General features: G+C 54.3%; 1 protein-coding gene across 4 annotated transcripts in view; it reads right to left on the minus strand.

Annotated features, from left to right (window-relative positions):
- Positions 1-3,007: 3,007 nt before the first annotated feature.
- The window catches only part of ppp4r2b (protein phosphatase 4, regulatory subunit 2b), an 88,220-nt gene continuing 73,966 nt past the window's right edge, over positions 3,008-17,261 (minus strand). For all 4 annotated transcript variants that reach the window (XM_086001425.1, XM_086001423.1, XM_086001426.1 and 1 more), the window contains 2 exons: positions 6,833-7,083; positions 3,008-4,853 (listed from right to left, as the gene is read on the minus strand). In XM_086001425.1, coding sequence (XP_085857551.1) covers positions 4,561-4,853; positions 6,833-7,083 — 544 coding nt within the window. In that variant the 3' untranslated portion in view covers positions 3,008-4,560. The remainder of the gene's footprint in view (positions 4,854-6,832; positions 7,084-17,261) is intronic.

Genomic DNA, 17,261 nt, shown 5'->3' on the forward strand with positions numbered 1-17,261 from the left:
TTACAAAGTATTTAACCACTTGGTAGAAAAATAGCTCATTTTAAACTACTTACTCCATTTACCCAGTCCTCTACTTGAGGGAAATCTGATCTGGGGCACATGAGTGAACAAATGAAAGATTCCCAATCTCTCCAATTTTGTAATTGACAGGCAAAAGGTGCACAAAACCAACCCATCTACCTCACATCTCCAAAGTTAGGAACTCATTATGCCTGATCTCTGGATCATCTTAATAGTTTCACAATCTGCTTCAGTGATGTCCTCAAGACATACTTTCCCGTTTGCTGGGCCCATCCCCATGTATGCAGACTGGCACAATTTGCGACTAAATGGTGAGAAGGTTCAATCCCCATTATGCTGAAATTAAATCCTACCCCCACCCTTCAGAGTGGATTAAGTACCTGGGAGATGTCTGCTAGTATTATGTACAGCCTCTGCTGGAGTGCCAAGCAGTTGACTTCCAAGCAGAGGGTCACACAACTCCACTATCACAATACACAACTTAACAGGGAGATGTGGTTGGGGTGGGGGGAAAACAGCTGGCAGAAGTGAGAGACAGACAGAAGTTAATGGCAGGCTGTAAATAGAAGAACCCCACCCCATTATTCCAGGTACACAAGAGTAGGATAAGCCCGTTCATTGATGAATTCCTTGCTCTACTGGCAAGTGTTACACTATGTGAGGCAGATGATCATGCCTATTCTTTCTTTGCATAGGTCAAATGAGAGCTTGTGCTACATGAAGGAACCCGTGCGAGCTTCACCTACTATTATACAGACAAATATGAAGCCAGAGCTGGAGCTCAACTTTAAACAAGAGCCAGGAAATAAGAATTTTGTTGCGCTATCCATTATTCTTCATTACCCAACCTCAAAATAAATAGACTAAATACATGAATTCAAGTGAACAACACCCTCACCCAAATTTCATGTTTTCACATTCACCAATACTTCAAATACACTAAGGCTCAGATTTTGCTGTGGTAATGACGGCAAAATATCAGCATTCGCCATCATTACTCCTCAGAAACTGTCCGTAAGTTCAGGATTTAACACATGCGTAGCTAACCGAGGAAATCCTGAAGTTGCGGTCAGTCATTCACTGCTCCGACACAGGCTGCGCTGTGGACCCCACCCCCCCACCTCATAGCCGGCAATCAGTAAAATTGATTAAAAACGTAAGCTTTTCCACACTAATATTGCTGTTAAACACCCCATTAAATGTTAAGCCTGGTTGGAATAGGTGTAACTGGGGCTTTTGACAGATTATAATCGCTCAACCTTTGGTGGCCGTGCCTTCTGTTGCCAAGGCCCTAAGCTCTGGGATTCCCTGCCTAAATCTGTCCGCCTCGCTACCTCTCTTTCCTCCTTTAAGACGCTCCTTAAAACCTACCTCTTTGACCAAGCTTTTGGTCACCTGCCCTAATTTATCCTTGTGGATTGGTGTCAAATTTTGTGTCTAAAAATACTCCTGTGCAGCGCCTTGGGATGTTTTACTATGTTAAAGGCGCTATATAAATACTTGTTGTTATTGACTGCTAAACCACCATTCTGTCCCAGAAAAACTAATTTTATATTTGTGGAATGTTGAGTTTCTCTGATTAAAAATTACTAGATTTTTTAAATATATTTTTAAGTTTGTTGATATTTCAGCTTCTACCTTAACCCCATGTGTATGTCCCAATCTTAATTTCACTAACATTTTTAAAAAGTGCAGATAATCAGTGCCTTTTATTTTCTGGTTTGCTGTCTGAGAATTCTTCGGTGTGATTGGCTGCCAACAGCTTGATGACGCCACTGCTGCATTGCGCTGGGGATACCAGTGCTACAATCAATTTCATGTTGAGAAAGCTAACGTTTTCGCCACAAAGATCACAAGATCTGTGGGCAGCTTTCTTCAGCAAATTACAGGCCAATATTGAAAGCAAGATAAATTTGGTCTGATCTGATCACATAACTAGCCTCAGAATTAAACAAGTGGCCTTTTTTGAGAGTCTGAATATCTTATCCCCATGTCCATCAGGTGTAAGCAAAAACAGGAAAAGGATCTATGAAATTGAAATTAACATAAATTTGACTGCAGGCAAGTCATGAAAATTTATTCTTGCAAACATGAAAAAAAAAGCTAGAAGTTGGGTAGCTGCAGACTAGCCAGCCCAACAATGGTAGCGGGTAAGCTTCGGAGGCTAAGCTACAAAATAAACCAATAGTCACGCAAAGACCACTGGGTAAATTAAGCCAGCACAGATGGAAGCAGAATCTAACAGTTTTTAAAAAGGGCAGTTGACATATATTTGAAAAGAAAAATGTAAAAGTGGATTGGGTAGAGGTAGGGAAATGAGACTAAGTGGACTGCTCTGAGAGCCAGCACAGGCATAATTGGCTGAATTACCACCATATGTACTATAAAATTCTAAGATAGAATTAGCATTATACATTTGAGTTACTAATTAAAAGCTTCTCGAAGGTGAGAGAAATTCTCATTTAGAATCTTTTCCAATAATAATGTTGGGCAACATTACTGTCCGTACAAATTGAATTTCTTCCTTCAAAGCAAAAAATGGACAAACTTTCTGGTGGGAAGGAGGAGGTGGGGGTGGGAAACGTTAATTTCAACCTTCATCCACCTTTCTTCTGCCATCTTCCATAGTTTGTTTTGTCACATTTACAATTTAAGAACACAACCAATTCCTCAACCCGGGTTTTCTGCTCAACTGGATCACAAGTACTCAGCTGACTGAAAACCAGGCTGTGGAATAAGCAGTTCAAATGTTACACAGATGAAGAGCTAGGTTGTAAGTCACGCTGGTGCAGTAAAGATTTCAAGAAATTTGCCCTTCTTCCCCACACCCAAGTACATGAAACATGAACTTGGCTTTTACAAGCCGAATTAGTGGGTACTCTAGAAAGAGGAGGAAATTCAAGTCCCCTATACTGCTAAAGTTCAGCCAGTGATATTGACAACAAGATTAAGATTCAAAAACATTTTTGCTGATCAGATTGGTAAAAACTTGTGAAAACTATTGTTTAATTAGCAACTTAAGATGCATATTCTTCCCAACCACAGCACTGAAGAGAAACAATGTTACAGCGCTTATGCATCCTGAAAAACTTTACATACTGGTTAGGATGTAGACTGTTAATTCTCTCATAAGAAAGTGAATTTAAGATCCCACAAAACTATATCTTTAGAACATTCACTTTAACAAGTGCAAAATACTACATTCACAGGAAAGACAAAACTGTCAATCTTGCAGATTGTCAGTTACGTGCAGTCATTATGGCCTCTGGTAAACCTGTGCAAATTTTATCAACGGGAACTGGAGTGTATCTCCAGACTCTGTGTCCAGATATAACATTTATTGCTTTATATGAATACTGTATTGAAAGCCAAAGCATTCAGTTTACACACAAATTATACAATTATATAACGTTTCACAAAGGCAGTGAACAATTACAATCTACAAAATCTACTTACAGAAATTTAAAAATTCTAAATATCAAAAAGTACAGTTGCCAGAAACAAGTACAAACTTGACAGCCAGTAATTGTGACTGAAAGTTAGTTAAAGGATTTTGAATTTACAAGCTGGAAATCAGAAAACATCAGAAGTACAGATTAAGATTTGTGCTTTGAGTTCTCATCTCCAAAAATGTACAACCACTGGCTGTCAAAATGTAGTAGCATGTTCAAAAATATCTCATTCACTTCAAAATTTTGTACAAATCATGGTGGTTCAATGCACCCCCTAAAATTGCATTACCAGTACATAAGATCTGGCACAAGACTAAATTAACAGGTTAATTGCAGTAGCTCATCAATGCAGTCAGTGGTGTAAGTGTAACAATGCTGTCCGCATGCTACAAAAAATGTAACTGAAAGGAACCTACTCAAATATTCACAATGTTCGAACCACTGAGCATAAATTGAGTGACTGCCTCCCACCTTTTCCTGCTTGAACAGTGAATCAAAAAAAGCATTTATTCTGCAACCAAAACAAACTGATCTTGAAACAAGTCCTAAACTTTGCTGTTTCACATTAATGTGAAACACACACTCCCTTTTGATTAATGAATCCCATCAATGCAGGAACATCAGAAGTAAATGAAAGTGATGTATTGTTTTGAGTTTTTTCCTGGAATGTGTCTTAACCTGTTGTTTAAAGTATATGTATTAAATAAATGTTGAAACAATGACCATGTAGGAAATTAAATTTTGAGGTTTAAAAACTAGACAAAAAAAACTATGGTAAATGGCCTAGTCCAATGAATTGCAAAATAACTTGACAATTATAGTTTTACTTTCCAGTTTAAAAACGTTCTCTAAATAAAAATCTATACACAAACCACTGATTTGACCAAACAAAAAAAAATGGGAGCAGTAGATGAGACCTGAAGGAGCTGGTTTCACAGTTCTCATCTAGTACAGCTCTTCCAGGTATTTCTTGGAGAAGGTTTGTCCCTCCTTCTCCTGAAAAACAAAGGTCCACTTTATTACATAAAATTTTATACAGTGTAAAATCAACACCTCATGGAAAATACTGCACAGAGTATCTCAATATTTAGTCCTGTTCCATTGGTTCTTCTGTGGCATCTGCACTGTTCTCCATTGGACTCTCAGAAGGCATCTCTGGAGTTTCGGGAGGTGTATCTGGTTTTTCTGTATCACTGCAGTCCACACTGTTACTAACAGCGTCAGTGTTTTCACTGATTTCACTTGCTTCAGAAGTTAATGTCTTGGTTGGCTCCGATTGGTCCATTTGGTTTTCATCTGAAGTTTTGACATTTTCAGATGAAACATCAACTTTCTCTTGCTCAGATTCAAACATGGCTTTCACTTGTATGCTTGAGGACTCTGTAAATAAACAAAATGCCATCAGGCGCCACTTTTTCTCCAATGCTGCGCAACTGCCAGTTTTCAATTAAAGGAAAAGATAAATTGAAGCCACTGCAATTAGGTGGACATAACCATTGAAAAACAAATTGGTATGGAAGAGATTTCATGCATTACTGTTCAAAAATTAATTTCAGCACTTCCAAGAGATTAGTATATATATTTGTGACACGACATCAAAAGAATCTATTCACAAGATTCACGTTTTGATACGCAAAAATAGATTACACGTCAGAATAGGTGTGGACAGCTGGCGAACAAGCAGTTATTGGTAGCTCAGAAGAACGTAAAATTCCTAAGATGTTTGTGAATTCAGGCCCAAGAACCCATAACAATTTGATAATGCAATATTAGATGGGAACATATACATTACCAAAAAAAGGGGGCTTTAAAAGCCAGGTTAGTCAGTCCATGTCTTTTTTTTTAAATGGTACTTTCACCTCCAAAATGGTAGGCAACAGCCAGTAGAATCACGCAAGAACTGCACTAATTTATTTGTTTCATCTTTACAATGCATGAATTGAAAGTTTACACACTGGTCAACCCTGGGAGCTAGTCAATTCCTTGGATCTATCAGTGGCTTAAGCATTAAAAGCCTTGGAGAAGTCAGATGTCATCAATGAAGTTCTGAATATTAATGTATACTAACTAGAATTTTAAGCAGAAAACAGTTGAATTTAGTGGATCTTAAGGTTAGTGAACACAAAGGCAATTTATACCTCAATATTTAACTGCATTAAAAAAACATACAATGGAATCCACTGCCTGAATGGGTGGTGGAAATAGATTCACTAATAACTTTCAAAAGGGAATTGGATATGTACTTGAAAAGAAAAGAAAATGCAGGACTATGGGGGAAGAGCAGGGGAATGAGATAATGGATAGCTCTTTCAAAGAGCTGGCACAGGCATGGTGGGCCGAATGGCCTCCCTCTGCGTTGTAAGAATCTATGATGCTATGAATCCCTGCCATTTATTGCACACATCACAAGGGAACAAATGTGGATGCTTAAATCACTAAGAAACCATCAATGCTACACTAAACAAAAAATTCAAAAGGTTTCAAAACTCAGTTTATTTCCTGTACTTAAACAAAAGCAGAGCAGCATTGCTAGAATATTACTGTGCTGATTTTACAAGAACATTCATGAGCTTCATGGATGAACTACGAAGTAAATGCTATTAAGGTTGTGTCTTGTGTATTCACTATCGAGAAAGTTGGAGATGATATAGGAAGACAAAGGAATCCAGAGAGCTGGATTAAATGTAACTGACTGAATGGGCTAAGTGCACCAATTTTGTGTTCAAGACCATTATACTACAAGTACTGCTCTTAGACCAACACTTGTCGAGTGCACTGCATGGCCACGCCTGATTGATGACCAGAGGGAAAAAGAACTCCCTAATTTGTTTTTCTCTCTCCCAGGATATTACATGGCTGCAGGGGTGGGAAGAAGTGTTCTGCCATGATGGTCCGGCCATCATGGTGTTGGACAGGCTAAATGGACCAGCTGGTCTTTTTCTGCCCGTCAATTTTGTATGTTTGTATTGTGTGCAAGCTAACATGCAGAGAGCTTTGCTTGCTAGCCTGTTACATTTTAATGTTAGAAGAGAATGAGAACACATGGGTTTTCAAAATAAAAATTAATTAAATACAAGTTTAATATTTTTATCTTGGCTTCTCACTAGGCTGTAGTTGTACTGATTCTAATGTAAAGCCAAAGTGGTGCAAGATTACTTCCTGAAGTCTGGCCTGTACTTTCAAGGTGTAATCCTAGTTCTACATTTCTCACTTGACTTTAGCGTACTGAAGACTGAAATTGCTGAGATGCCCATCAAGCTGCACTGTCACTTTCCTATCAGTAGAATGACACAGCAAATTTGCTTCTGAAAGGTGATTCTAGCTGACTATAGTCCTACTGTATATATTCAGGAAGGTACCTTGTTTATCTACATTAGCCGGATCAGTCCATTCACTCTCGTCTTTGGCTTCTTCCTGCTTTCCTGTGTTCTCAATTTCTTCAGGCATTTCTGAAGAACTTTCGGAATGTACAGGCTCATCTGCCTCCTCATTATCTTTCTCAAATTTCAGTCGTTTTACCTCAGGTGCCTCAGCTTCCATTGTGTCCTCTAAATGTTTATTTTTCGAACAGCTACTCTGAATGTCTTCTCCATGGGATGTGGGTGAATCACTTTAAAAATAAAAAGATTAAAATGTGCAGCCACTGTAACAATTCCTACACAAGTTAAAACAGAACTTGAACATGCCAATAGGCTTAGGAACGCAACCAACTTTACTAGCATAGATCTTCCTCATTAATCTCGCAAAAAAAATTCAAAGTTAATGCAGAAAGATGCTTTTTGCGACTAGATATCACTTTTATTAAATAATAGAAGACTGCCAGAGTATAATAAAGAGCCCAACACCCACTTTGAGCAAGTTGGTAGATTGTGAATAATTACAAAATCCTCAGGAGGTTTAAAGTAAGCATTCATAAAATACAACATATAATTTCAAAGTACAAGTGAATGGCTTCATATGCTCCATAAAGATTATATCCACACAATAAATTAAGACTATTGTTATGGGAAAGGAAAATGACAGATGAAAGTTTTTTTTTTTTTTAAAATGAGCGAGATTTAATCTAGAAATTAGCTAACATATGTTTTATACTGAACTAGCTTGAGTGCCCGGCGGTGCCGAGGCTTTTTCGAGGGCATGTTGTTGTTGGAAGAGAGGGAGAGCGAGCGACTGGGGGGGGGGGCCGAAAGAGAGCGAGCGACTGGGGGGGGGGGGGGGGGCGGAAAGAGAGCGAGCGACTGGGGGGGGGGCGAAGAGAGCGAGCGACTGGGGGGGGGGCGAAGAGAGCGAGCGACTGGGGGGGGGGGGGGCGAAGAGAGCGAGCGACTGGGGGGGGGGGGGCGAAGAGAGCGAGCGACTGGGGGGGGGCGAAGAGAGCGAGCGACTGGGGGGGCGAAGAGAGCGAGCGACTGGGGGGGCGAAGAGAGCGAGCGACTGGGGGGGCGAAGAGAGCGAGCGACTGGGGGGGCGAAGAGAGCGAGCGACTGGGGGGGCGAAGAGAGCGAGCGACTGGGGGGGCGAAGAGAGCGAGCGACTGGGGGGGCGAAGAGAGCGAGCGACTGGGGGGGCGAAGAGAGCGAGCGACTGGGGGGGCGAAGAGAGCGAGCGACTGGGGGGGCGAAGAGAGCGAGCGACTGGGGGGGCGAAGAGAGCGAGCGACTGGGGGGGCGAAGAGAGCGAGCGACTGGGGGGGGCGAAGAGAGCGAGCGACTGGGGGGGCGAAGAGAGCGAGCGACTGGGGGGGCGAAGAGAGCGAGCGACTGGGGGGGCGAAGAGAGCGAGCGACTGGGGGGGCGAAGAGAGCGAGCGACTGGGGGGGCGAAGAGAGCGAGCGACTGGGGGGGCGAAGAGAGCGAGCGACTGGGGGGGCGAAGAGAGCGAGCGACTGGGGGGGCGAAGAGAGCGAGCGACTGGGGGGGCGAAGAGAGCGAGCGACTGGGGGGGGCGAAGAGAGCGAGCGACTGGGGGGGGCGAAGAGAGCGAGCGACTGGGGGGGGCGAAGAGAGCGAGCGACTGGGGGGGGCGAAGAGAGCGAGCGACTGGGGGGGGCGAAGAGAGCGAGCGACTGGGGGGGGCGAAGAGAGCGAGCGACTGGGGGGGGCGAAGAGAGCGAGCGACTGGGGGGGGCGAAGAGAGCGAGCGACTGGGGGGGGCGAAGAGAGCGAGCGACTGGGGGGGCGAAGAGAGCGAGCGACTGGGGGGGGGCGAAGAGAGCGAGCGACTGGGGGGGGGCGAAGAGAGCGAGCGACTGGGGGGGGCGAAGAGAGCGAGCGACTGGGGGGGGCGAAGAGAGCGAGCGACTGGGGGGGCGAAGAGAGCGAGCGACTGGGGGGGGCGAAGAGAGCGAGCGACTGGGGGGGGCGAAGAGAGCGAGCGACTGGGGGGGCGAAGAGAGCGAGCGACTGGGGGGGGCGAAGAGAGCGAGCGACTGGGGGGGGCGAAGAGAGCGAGCGACTGGGGGGGCGAAGAGAGCGAGCGACTGGGGGGGCGAAGAGAGCGAGCGACTGGGGGGGCGAAGAGAGCGAGCGACTGGGGGGGCGAAGAGAGCGAGCGACTGGGGGGGCGAAGAGAGCGAGCGACTGGGGGGGCGAAGAGAGCGAGCGACTGGGGGGGCGAAGAGAGCGAGCGACTGGGGGGGCGAAGAGAGCGAGCGACTGGGGGGCGAAGAGAGCGAGCGACTGGGGGGGCGAAGAGAGCGAGCGACTGGGGGGGCGAAGAGAGCGAGCGACTGGGGGGGCGAAGAGAGCGAGCGACTGGGGGGGCGAAGAGAGCGAGCGACTGGGGGGGCGAAGAGAGCGAGCGACTGGGGGGGCGAAGAGAGCGAGCGACTGGGGGGGCGAAGAGAGCGAGCGACTGGGGGGGCGAAGAGAGCGAGCGACTGGGGGGGCGAAGAGAGCGAGCGACTGGGGGGGCGAAGAGAGCGAGCGACTGGGGGGGCGAAGAGAGCGAGCGACTGGGGGGGCGAAGAGAGCGAGCGACTGGGGGGGCGAAGAGAGCGAGCGACTGGGGGGGCGAAGAGAGCGAGCGACTGGGGGGGCGAAGAGAGCGAGCGACTGGGGGGGCGAAGAGAGCGAGCGACTGGGGGGGCGAAGAGAGCGAGCGACTGGGGGGGCGAAGAGAGCGAGCGACTGGGGGGGCGAAGAGAGCGAGCGACTGGGGGGGCGAAGAGAGCGAGCGACTGGGGGGGCGAAGAGAGCGAGCGACTGGGGGGGCGAAGAGAGCGAGCGACTGGGGGGGCGAAGAGAGCGAGCGACTGGGGGGGCGAAGAGAGCGAGCGACTGGGGGGCGAAGAGAGCGAGCGACTGGGGGGGCGAAGAGAGCGAGCGACTGGGGGGGGCGAAGAGAGCGAGCGACTGGGGGGGCGAAGAGAGCGAGCGACTGGGGGGGGAAGAGAGCGAGCGACTGGGGGGGAAGAGAGCGAGCGACTGGGGGGGGAAGAGAGCGAGCGACTGGGGGGGAAGAGAGCGAGCGACTGGGGGGGAAGAGAGCGAGCGACTGGGGGGGAAGAGAGCGAGCGACTGGGGGGGAAGAGAGCGAGCGACTGGGGAGAGCGACTGGGGGGAAGAGAGCGAGCGACTGGGGGGGAAGAGAGCGAGCGACTGGGGGGAAGAGAGCGAGCGACTGGGGGGGAAGAGAGCGAGCGACTGGGGGGGAAGAGAGCGAGCGACTGGGGGGGAAGAGAGCGAGCGACTGGGGGGGAAGAGAGCGAGCGACTGGGGGGGAAGAGAGCGAGCGACTGGGGGGGAAGAGAGCGAGCGACTGGGGGGGGAAGAGAGCGAGCGACTGGGGGGGGAAGAGAGCGAGCGACTGGGGGGGGAAGAGAGCGAGCGACTGGGGGGGGAAGAGAGCGAGCGACTGGGGGGGGAAGAGAGCGAGCGACTGGGGGGGGGAAGAGAGCGAGCGACTGGGGGGGGAAGAGAGCGAGCGACTGGGGGGGGGAAGAGAGCGAGCGACTGGGGGGGGGAAGAGAGCGAGCGACTGGGGGGGGAAGAGAGCGAGCGACTGGGGGGGGAAGAGAGCGAGCGACTGGGGGGGGAAGAGAGCGAGCGACTGGGGGGGGAAGAGAGCGAGCGACTGGGGGGGGAAGAGAGCGAGCGACTGGGGGGGGAAGAGAGCGAGCGACTGGGGGGGGAAGAGAGCGAGCGACTGGGGGGGGAAGAGAGCGAGCGACTGGGGGGGAAGAGAGCGAGCGACTGGGGGGGAAGAGAGCGAGCGACTGGGGGGGAAGAGAGCGAGCGACTGGGGGGGGAAGAGAGCGAGCGACTGGGGGGGGAAGAGAGCGAGCGACTGGGGGGGGAAGAGAGCGAGCGACTGGGGGGGGAAGAGAGCGAGCGACTGGGGGGGAAGAGAGCGAGCGACTGGGGGGGGAAGAGAGCGAGCGACTGGGGGGGGAAGAGAGCGAGCGACTGGGGGGGGAAGAGAGCGAGCGACTGGGGGGGGAAGAGAGCGAGCGACTGGGGGGGAAGAGAGCGAGCGACTGGGGGGGGAAGAGAGCGAGCGACTGGGGGGGGAAGAGAGCGAGCGACTGGGGGGGAAGAGAGCGAGCGACTGGGGGGGGAAGAGAGCGAGCGACTGGGGGGGGAAGAGAGCGAGCGACTGGGGGGGAAGAGAGCGAGCGACTGGGGGGGGAAGAGAGCGAGCGACTGGGGGGGGAAGAGAGCGAGCGACTGGGGGGGGAAGAGAGCGAGCGACTGGGGGGGGAAGAGAGCGAGCGACTGGGGGGGGAAGAGAGCGAGCGACTGGGGGGGGAAGAGAGCGAGCGACTGGGGGGGGAAGAGAGCGAGCGACTGGGGGGGGAAGAGAGCGAGCGACTGGGGGGGGAAGAGAGCGAGCGACTGGGGGGGGAAGAGAGCGAGCGACTGGGGGGGGAAGAGAGCGAGCGACTGGGGGGGGAAGAGAGCGAGCGACTGGGGGGGGAAGAGAGCGAGCGACTGGGGGGGGAAGAGAGCGAGCGACTGGGGGGGGAAGAGAGCGAGCGACTGGGGGGGGGAAGAGAGCGAGCGACTGGGGGGGGAAGAGAGCGAGCGACTGGGGGGGGAAGAGAGCGAGCGACTGGGGGGGAAGAGAGCGAGCGACTGGGGGGGGAAGAGAGCGAGCGACTGGGGGGGGAAGAGAGCGAGCGACTGGGGGGGAAGAGAGCGAGCGACTGGGGGGGAAGAGAGCGAGCGACTGGGGGGGGAAGAGAGCGAGCGACTGGGGGGGGAAGAGAGCGAGCGACTGGGGGGGGGAAGAGAGCGAGCGACTGGGGGGGGAAGAGAGCGAGCGACTGGGGGGGGAAGAGAGCGAGCGACTGGGGGGGGAAGAGAGCGAGCGACTGGGGGGGGAAGAGAGCGAGCGACTGGGGGGGGGAAGAGAGCGAGCGACTGGGGGGGGAAGAGAGCGAGCGACTGGGGGGGGGGAAGAGAGCGAGCGACTGGGGGGGGAAGAGAGCGAGCGACTGGGGGGGGAAGAGAGCGAGCGACTGGGGGGGGAAGAGAGCGAGCGACTGGGGGGGGAAGAGAGCGAGCGACTGGGGGGGAAGAGAGCGAGCGACTGGGGGGGGAAGAGAGCGAGCTACTGGGGGGGGGGAAGAGAGCGAGCGACTGGGGGGGGAAGAGAGCGAGCGACTGGGGGGGGGGAAGAGAGCGAGCGACTGGGGGGGAAGAGAGCGAGCGACTGGGGGGGGAAGAGAGCGAGCGACTGGGGGGGGAAGAGAGCGAGCGACTGGGGGGGGGGGAAGAGAGCGAGCGACGGGGGGGGGGGGGAAGAGAGCGAGCGACTGGGGGGAAAGAGAGCGAGCGACTGGGGGGGAAGAGAGCGAGCGACTGGGGGGGAAGAGAGCGAGCGACTGGGGGGGAAGAGAGCGAGCGACTGGGGGGGAAGAGAGCGAGCGACTGGGGGGGAAGAGAGCGAGCGACTGGGGGGGAAGAGAGCGAGCGACTGGGGGGGAAGAGAGCGAGCGACTGGGGGGGAAGAGAGCGAGCGACTGGGGGGGAAGAGAGCGAGCGACTGGGGGGGAAGAGAGCGAGCGACTGGGGGGGGAAGAGAGCGAGCGACTGGGGGGGAAGAGAGCGAGCGACTGGGGGGGAAGAGAGCGAGCGACTGGGGGGGGAAGAGAGCGAGCGACTGGGGGGGAAGAGAGCGAGCGACTGGGGGGGAAGAGAGCGAGCGACTGGGGGGGAAGAGAGCGAGCGACTGGGGGGGAAGAGAGCGAGCGACTGGGGGGGAAGAGAGCGAGCGACTGGGGGGGAAGAGAGCGAGCGACTGGGGGGGAAGAGAGCGAGCGACTGGGGGGGAAGAGAGCGAGCGACTGGGGGGGAAGAGAGCGAGCGACTGGGGGGGAAGAGAGCGAGCGACTGGGGGGGAAGAGAGCGAGCGACTGGGGGGGAAGAGAGCGAGCGACTGGGGGGGAAGAGAGCGAGCGACTGGGGGGGAAGAGAGCGAGCGACTGGGGGGGAAGAGAGCGAGCGACTGGGGGGGAAGAGAGCGAGCGACTGGGGGGGAAGAGAGCGAGCGACTGGGGGGGAAGAGAGCGAGCGACTGGGGGGGAAGAGAGCGAGCGACTGGGGGGGGAAGAGAGCGAGCGACTGGGGGGGAAGAGAGCGAGCGACTGGGGGGAAGAGAGCGAGCGACTGGGGGGGAAGAGAGCGAGCGACTGGGGGGGAAGAGAGCGAGCGACTGGGGGGAAGAGAGCGAGCGACTGGGGGGAAGAGAGCGAGCGACTGGGGGGGAAGAGAGCGAGCGACTGGGGGGGAAGAGAGCGAGCGACTGGGGGGGAAGAGAGCGAGCGACTGGGGGGGAAGAGAGCGAGCGACTGGGGGGGAAGAGAGCGAGCGACTGGGGGGGAAGAGAGCGAGCGACTGAGGGGGAAGAGAGCGAGCGACTGGGGGGGGAAGAGAGCGAGCGACTGGGGGGGGGGAAGAGAGCGAGCGACTGGGGGGGGGGAAGAGAGCGAGCGACTGGGGGGGGGGGAAAGAGAGCGAGCGACTGGGGGGGAAGAGAGCGAGCGACTGGGGGGGGAAGAGAGCGAGCGACTGGGGGGGGAAGAGAGCGAGCGACTGGGGGGGGAAGAGAGCGAGCGACTGGGGGGGGAAGAGAGCGAGCGACTGGGGGGGAAGAGAGCGAGCGACTGGGGGGGGAAGAGAGCGAGCGACTGGGGGGGGAAGAGAGCGAGCGACTGGGGGGGGAAGAGAGCGAGCGACTGGGGGGGGAAGAGAGCGAGCGACTGGGGGGGGAAGAGAGCGAGCGACTGGGGGGGGAAGAGAGCGAGCGACTGGGGGGGGAAGAGAGCGAGCGACTGGGGGGGGAAGAGAGCGAGCGACTGGGGGGAAGAGAGCGAGCGACTGGGGGGGAAGAGAGCGAGCGACTGGGGGGGGAAGAGAGCGAGCGACTGGGGGGGGAAGAGAGCGAGCGACTGGGGGGGGAAGAGAGCGAGCGACTGGGGGGGGAAGAGAGCGAGCGACTGGGGGGGGAAGAGAGCGAGCGACTGGGGGGGGAAGAGAGCGAGCGACTGGGGGGGGGAAGAGAGCGAGCGACTGGGGGGGGGAAGAGAGCGAGCGACTGGGGGGGGAAGAGAGCGAGCGACTGGGGGGGGAAGAGAGCGAGCGACTGGGGGGGGAAGAGAGCGAGCGACTGGGGGGGGGGAAGAGAGCGAGGACTGGGGGGGGGAAGAGAGCGAGCGGCTGGGGGGGAAGAGAGCGAGCGGCTGGGGGGAAGAGAGCGAGCGGCTGGGGGGGGGAAGAGAGCGAGCGGCTGGGGGGGGGGAAGAGAGCGAGCGACTGGGGGGGAAGAGAGCGAGCGACTGGGGGGGGGGGAAGAGAGCGAGCGACTGGGGGGGGGGGAAGAGAGCGAGCGACTGGGGGGGGCGGGGGAAGAGAGAGAGCGACGGGGGGGGGGGGGAAGAGAGCGAGCGACTGGGGGGGGGGAAGAAGAGAGCGAGCGATTGGGGGGGGGGGGGGAAGAGAGCGAGTGATGCGCCATCAATTACTCAAAAGACTGAGGTTGAGCGAGTAACAATCAGGCTTTTATTAACTAAAGAATGAAGGTCTAGTCTCGAGTGGTCGACCCGTCCAGAATACTAAGGGACTGGGAGGTAGTCACTTATATACCTGGAATAGTGGGACGAGTCAGCCGAGGCATGTCCAGACCTGTACCTAGTGGAATACACGTACCTCTACAGACAGGTATAACAGTGGTTTACCACATTCACCCCTTGTTTAAAAATGAGTCCGGCGGGGTGAAGTGTATTTAAAAGTTCGTGTATTGGAGTCTCTCCAGAGGTCTTGTCTGCCGCTGTGATCGACGGGCGACGGCAGGGGTGGTGGAGCTTCCGGCGTCGCGTCCCGTGTAGGCTGGGGCCCTGGAGTGTAGTCCTCGTGGGTGGCGGTCCAAGGCGAGCCGGCTGCTGGGGTTGGATATCGGCTCGTGGGGGGGGGGGGGGGGGGTGGTAATGGGTAGTGGGTTACAGCGGTCCCCGAGGGTGCGAGGTCTCGTATGGAGACTGTGTCCTCCCGCCCGTCCGGGTACGCAATGTAAGCATACTGGGGATTGGCGTGGAGGAGGTCGACCCTCTCGACCAGGGGGTCCGTTTTATTGGCCCTCACGTGTCTTCTCAGTAGTACCGGCCCTGGGGACGTCAGCCATGGCGGTAACGATGTCCCCGATGTGGACTTCCTTGGGAAGACAAACATTTTCTCGTGAGGGGTGGCATTGCAGAGCAGTGACCGAATCGAGTGGAGCGCATCGGGGAGCACCTCCTGCCAGCGGGAGGTCGGAAGGCCCCTAGACTTTAAGGCTAGTAGGGCGGCCTTCCAAACTGTCGCATTCTCTCTTTCCACCTGTCCGTTCCCCCGGGGGTTGTAACTGGTGGTCCTGCTTGTGGCTATACCCCTAGCGAGCAGGTACTGGCGGAGTTCGTCACTCATAAACGATGAGCCCCGGGTGGCAGAGGTCATTGTGGAGGGCCCTCAGCCTATCGATCTGCGCGCTGGCGCAGGTGCCACGCGATAGGGCATCTGGGGGTTCATTGAGCTTCCCAGGCCGGTACAAGATCTCGTAGTTGTAGGTGGAAAGTTCGATTCTCCACCTCAAGATCTTATTCTCCACCTCAAGATCTTGTCATTTTTGATTTTGCCCCTCTGCTTGTTGTTGAATATAAAAGCAACTGAACGCTGGTCAGTGAGCAGGGTAAATCGTTTTTCCGGCCAGGTAGTGCCTCCAATGACGCACAGCCTCCACAATAGCCTGGGCCTCCTTCTCGACCGCGGAGCGTCTGGTCTCCGGGCCCTGGAGGGTTCGTGAGAAGAATGCCACAGGTCTCCCCGCCTGATTAAGGGTGGCGGCCAGAGCGAAGTCGGACGCATCGCTTTCCACCTGGAAGGGGATGGATTCGTCCACTGCGTGCATGGTGGCTTTGGCAATGTCCTCCTTGATGTGGTGGAAGGCCGAGCGGGCCTCTGCCATCAGGGGAAAAGAGGTGGATTTGATCAGCGGACGGGCTTTGTCTGCATAGTAGGGGACCCACTGAGCGCAGTAGGAAAAAAACCCTAGGCACCTCTTCAGGGCTTTTAGGCAGTGGGAGTTCCATAAGGGGACGCATCCGGTCCGGGTCGGGACCGATGACCCAGTGTTCCACAACACAGCCAAGGATGGCGAGGCGGTCTGTGCGGAATATGCACTTCTCCTTGTTATATGTCAGGTTCAGGAGTTGGGCGGTGCGGAGGAATTTCTCGAGGTTTGCGTCATGGTCCTGCAAGTCATGGCCGCAGATGGTCACATTGTCCAGCTAAGGGAAGGTGGCCTGCAGCGCGTTTTGATTGACCATCCGGTCCATCTCCCTTTGGAAGACGGAGACCCCGTTGGTAACGCCGAAGGGAACCCTAAGGAAGTGATAGAGGCGGCCGTTTGCCTCAAAAGCAGTATACTGGCGGTCTTCAGGGCGGATGGGAGCTGGTGGTACGCTGATTTCAGGTCAATGTTCGAAAAGACGCGGTACTGCGCGATCTGGTTGACCATGTCAGCTATGCGGGGAGTGGGTAGGCGTCCAGCAGGGGTGTAGCGGTTTATTGTTTGGCTGTAGTCGATGGCCAGGCGTTGTTTTCGCCGGTCTTAACGACCACAACCTGGGCTCGCCAGGGGCTGGAGCTGCCCTCAATAATCCCCTCCTTCAGGAGTCGCTCCACTTCGGTTTTGATGAAAACCCTGTCCCCGGCACTGTATCGCCTGCTCTTTGTGGCGATGGCTTACAGTCGGGGGTGAGGTTAGCAAACAGTGGGGGGGGTGGGACTCTGAGTGTGGAGAGGTTGCATCTGGTGCGCGGCGGGCAATTTGGAGGCTGCTGGCTGTGGACTGTGAGTGGGGGGAGGGGGCCACCGTACGCCATCGTAACACTTTTGAGGTGGCACTGGAAATCCAACCCCAGTAGGACGGCAGCGCAGAGGTCGGGGCATGACCAGGAGTTTAAAATTATTGAATACAGTCCCGTCTACTACTAGTGTCACCACGCAGTAGCCGCCAATGTCCACTGACTGGGACTCGGAGGCCACAGAAATCCGCTGGTGCGCAGGCAGGACTGGGAGAGAGCAACGCCGCACCGTGTCGGGGTGGATGAAGCTCTCTGTGCTCCCGGAGTCAAAAAGGCAGTTTATTGCATAGCTGTTTACCTTAACGTCCATTTTGGACCGAGCTAGTTGGTGCGGTCTCGTTTGGTCCAGCGTAACAGAGGCCAGCGTAGGGGTCGGTGTGTCGCTGCGGGTGTCAGATGGGGGGGGGGGGGTTGGCGGTCTGCTGCGTCCCGGCTGGTGTCCAAGA

Source organism: Somniosus microcephalus, chromosome 11, assembly GCF_052327205.1.
Source record: "Somniosus microcephalus isolate GS21.2 chromosome 11, FLI_Smic_1.0, whole genome shotgun sequence".
In the NCBI taxonomy this organism is placed as follows: Eukaryota; Metazoa; Chordata; class Chondrichthyes; order Squaliformes; family Somniosidae; genus Somniosus; species Somniosus microcephalus.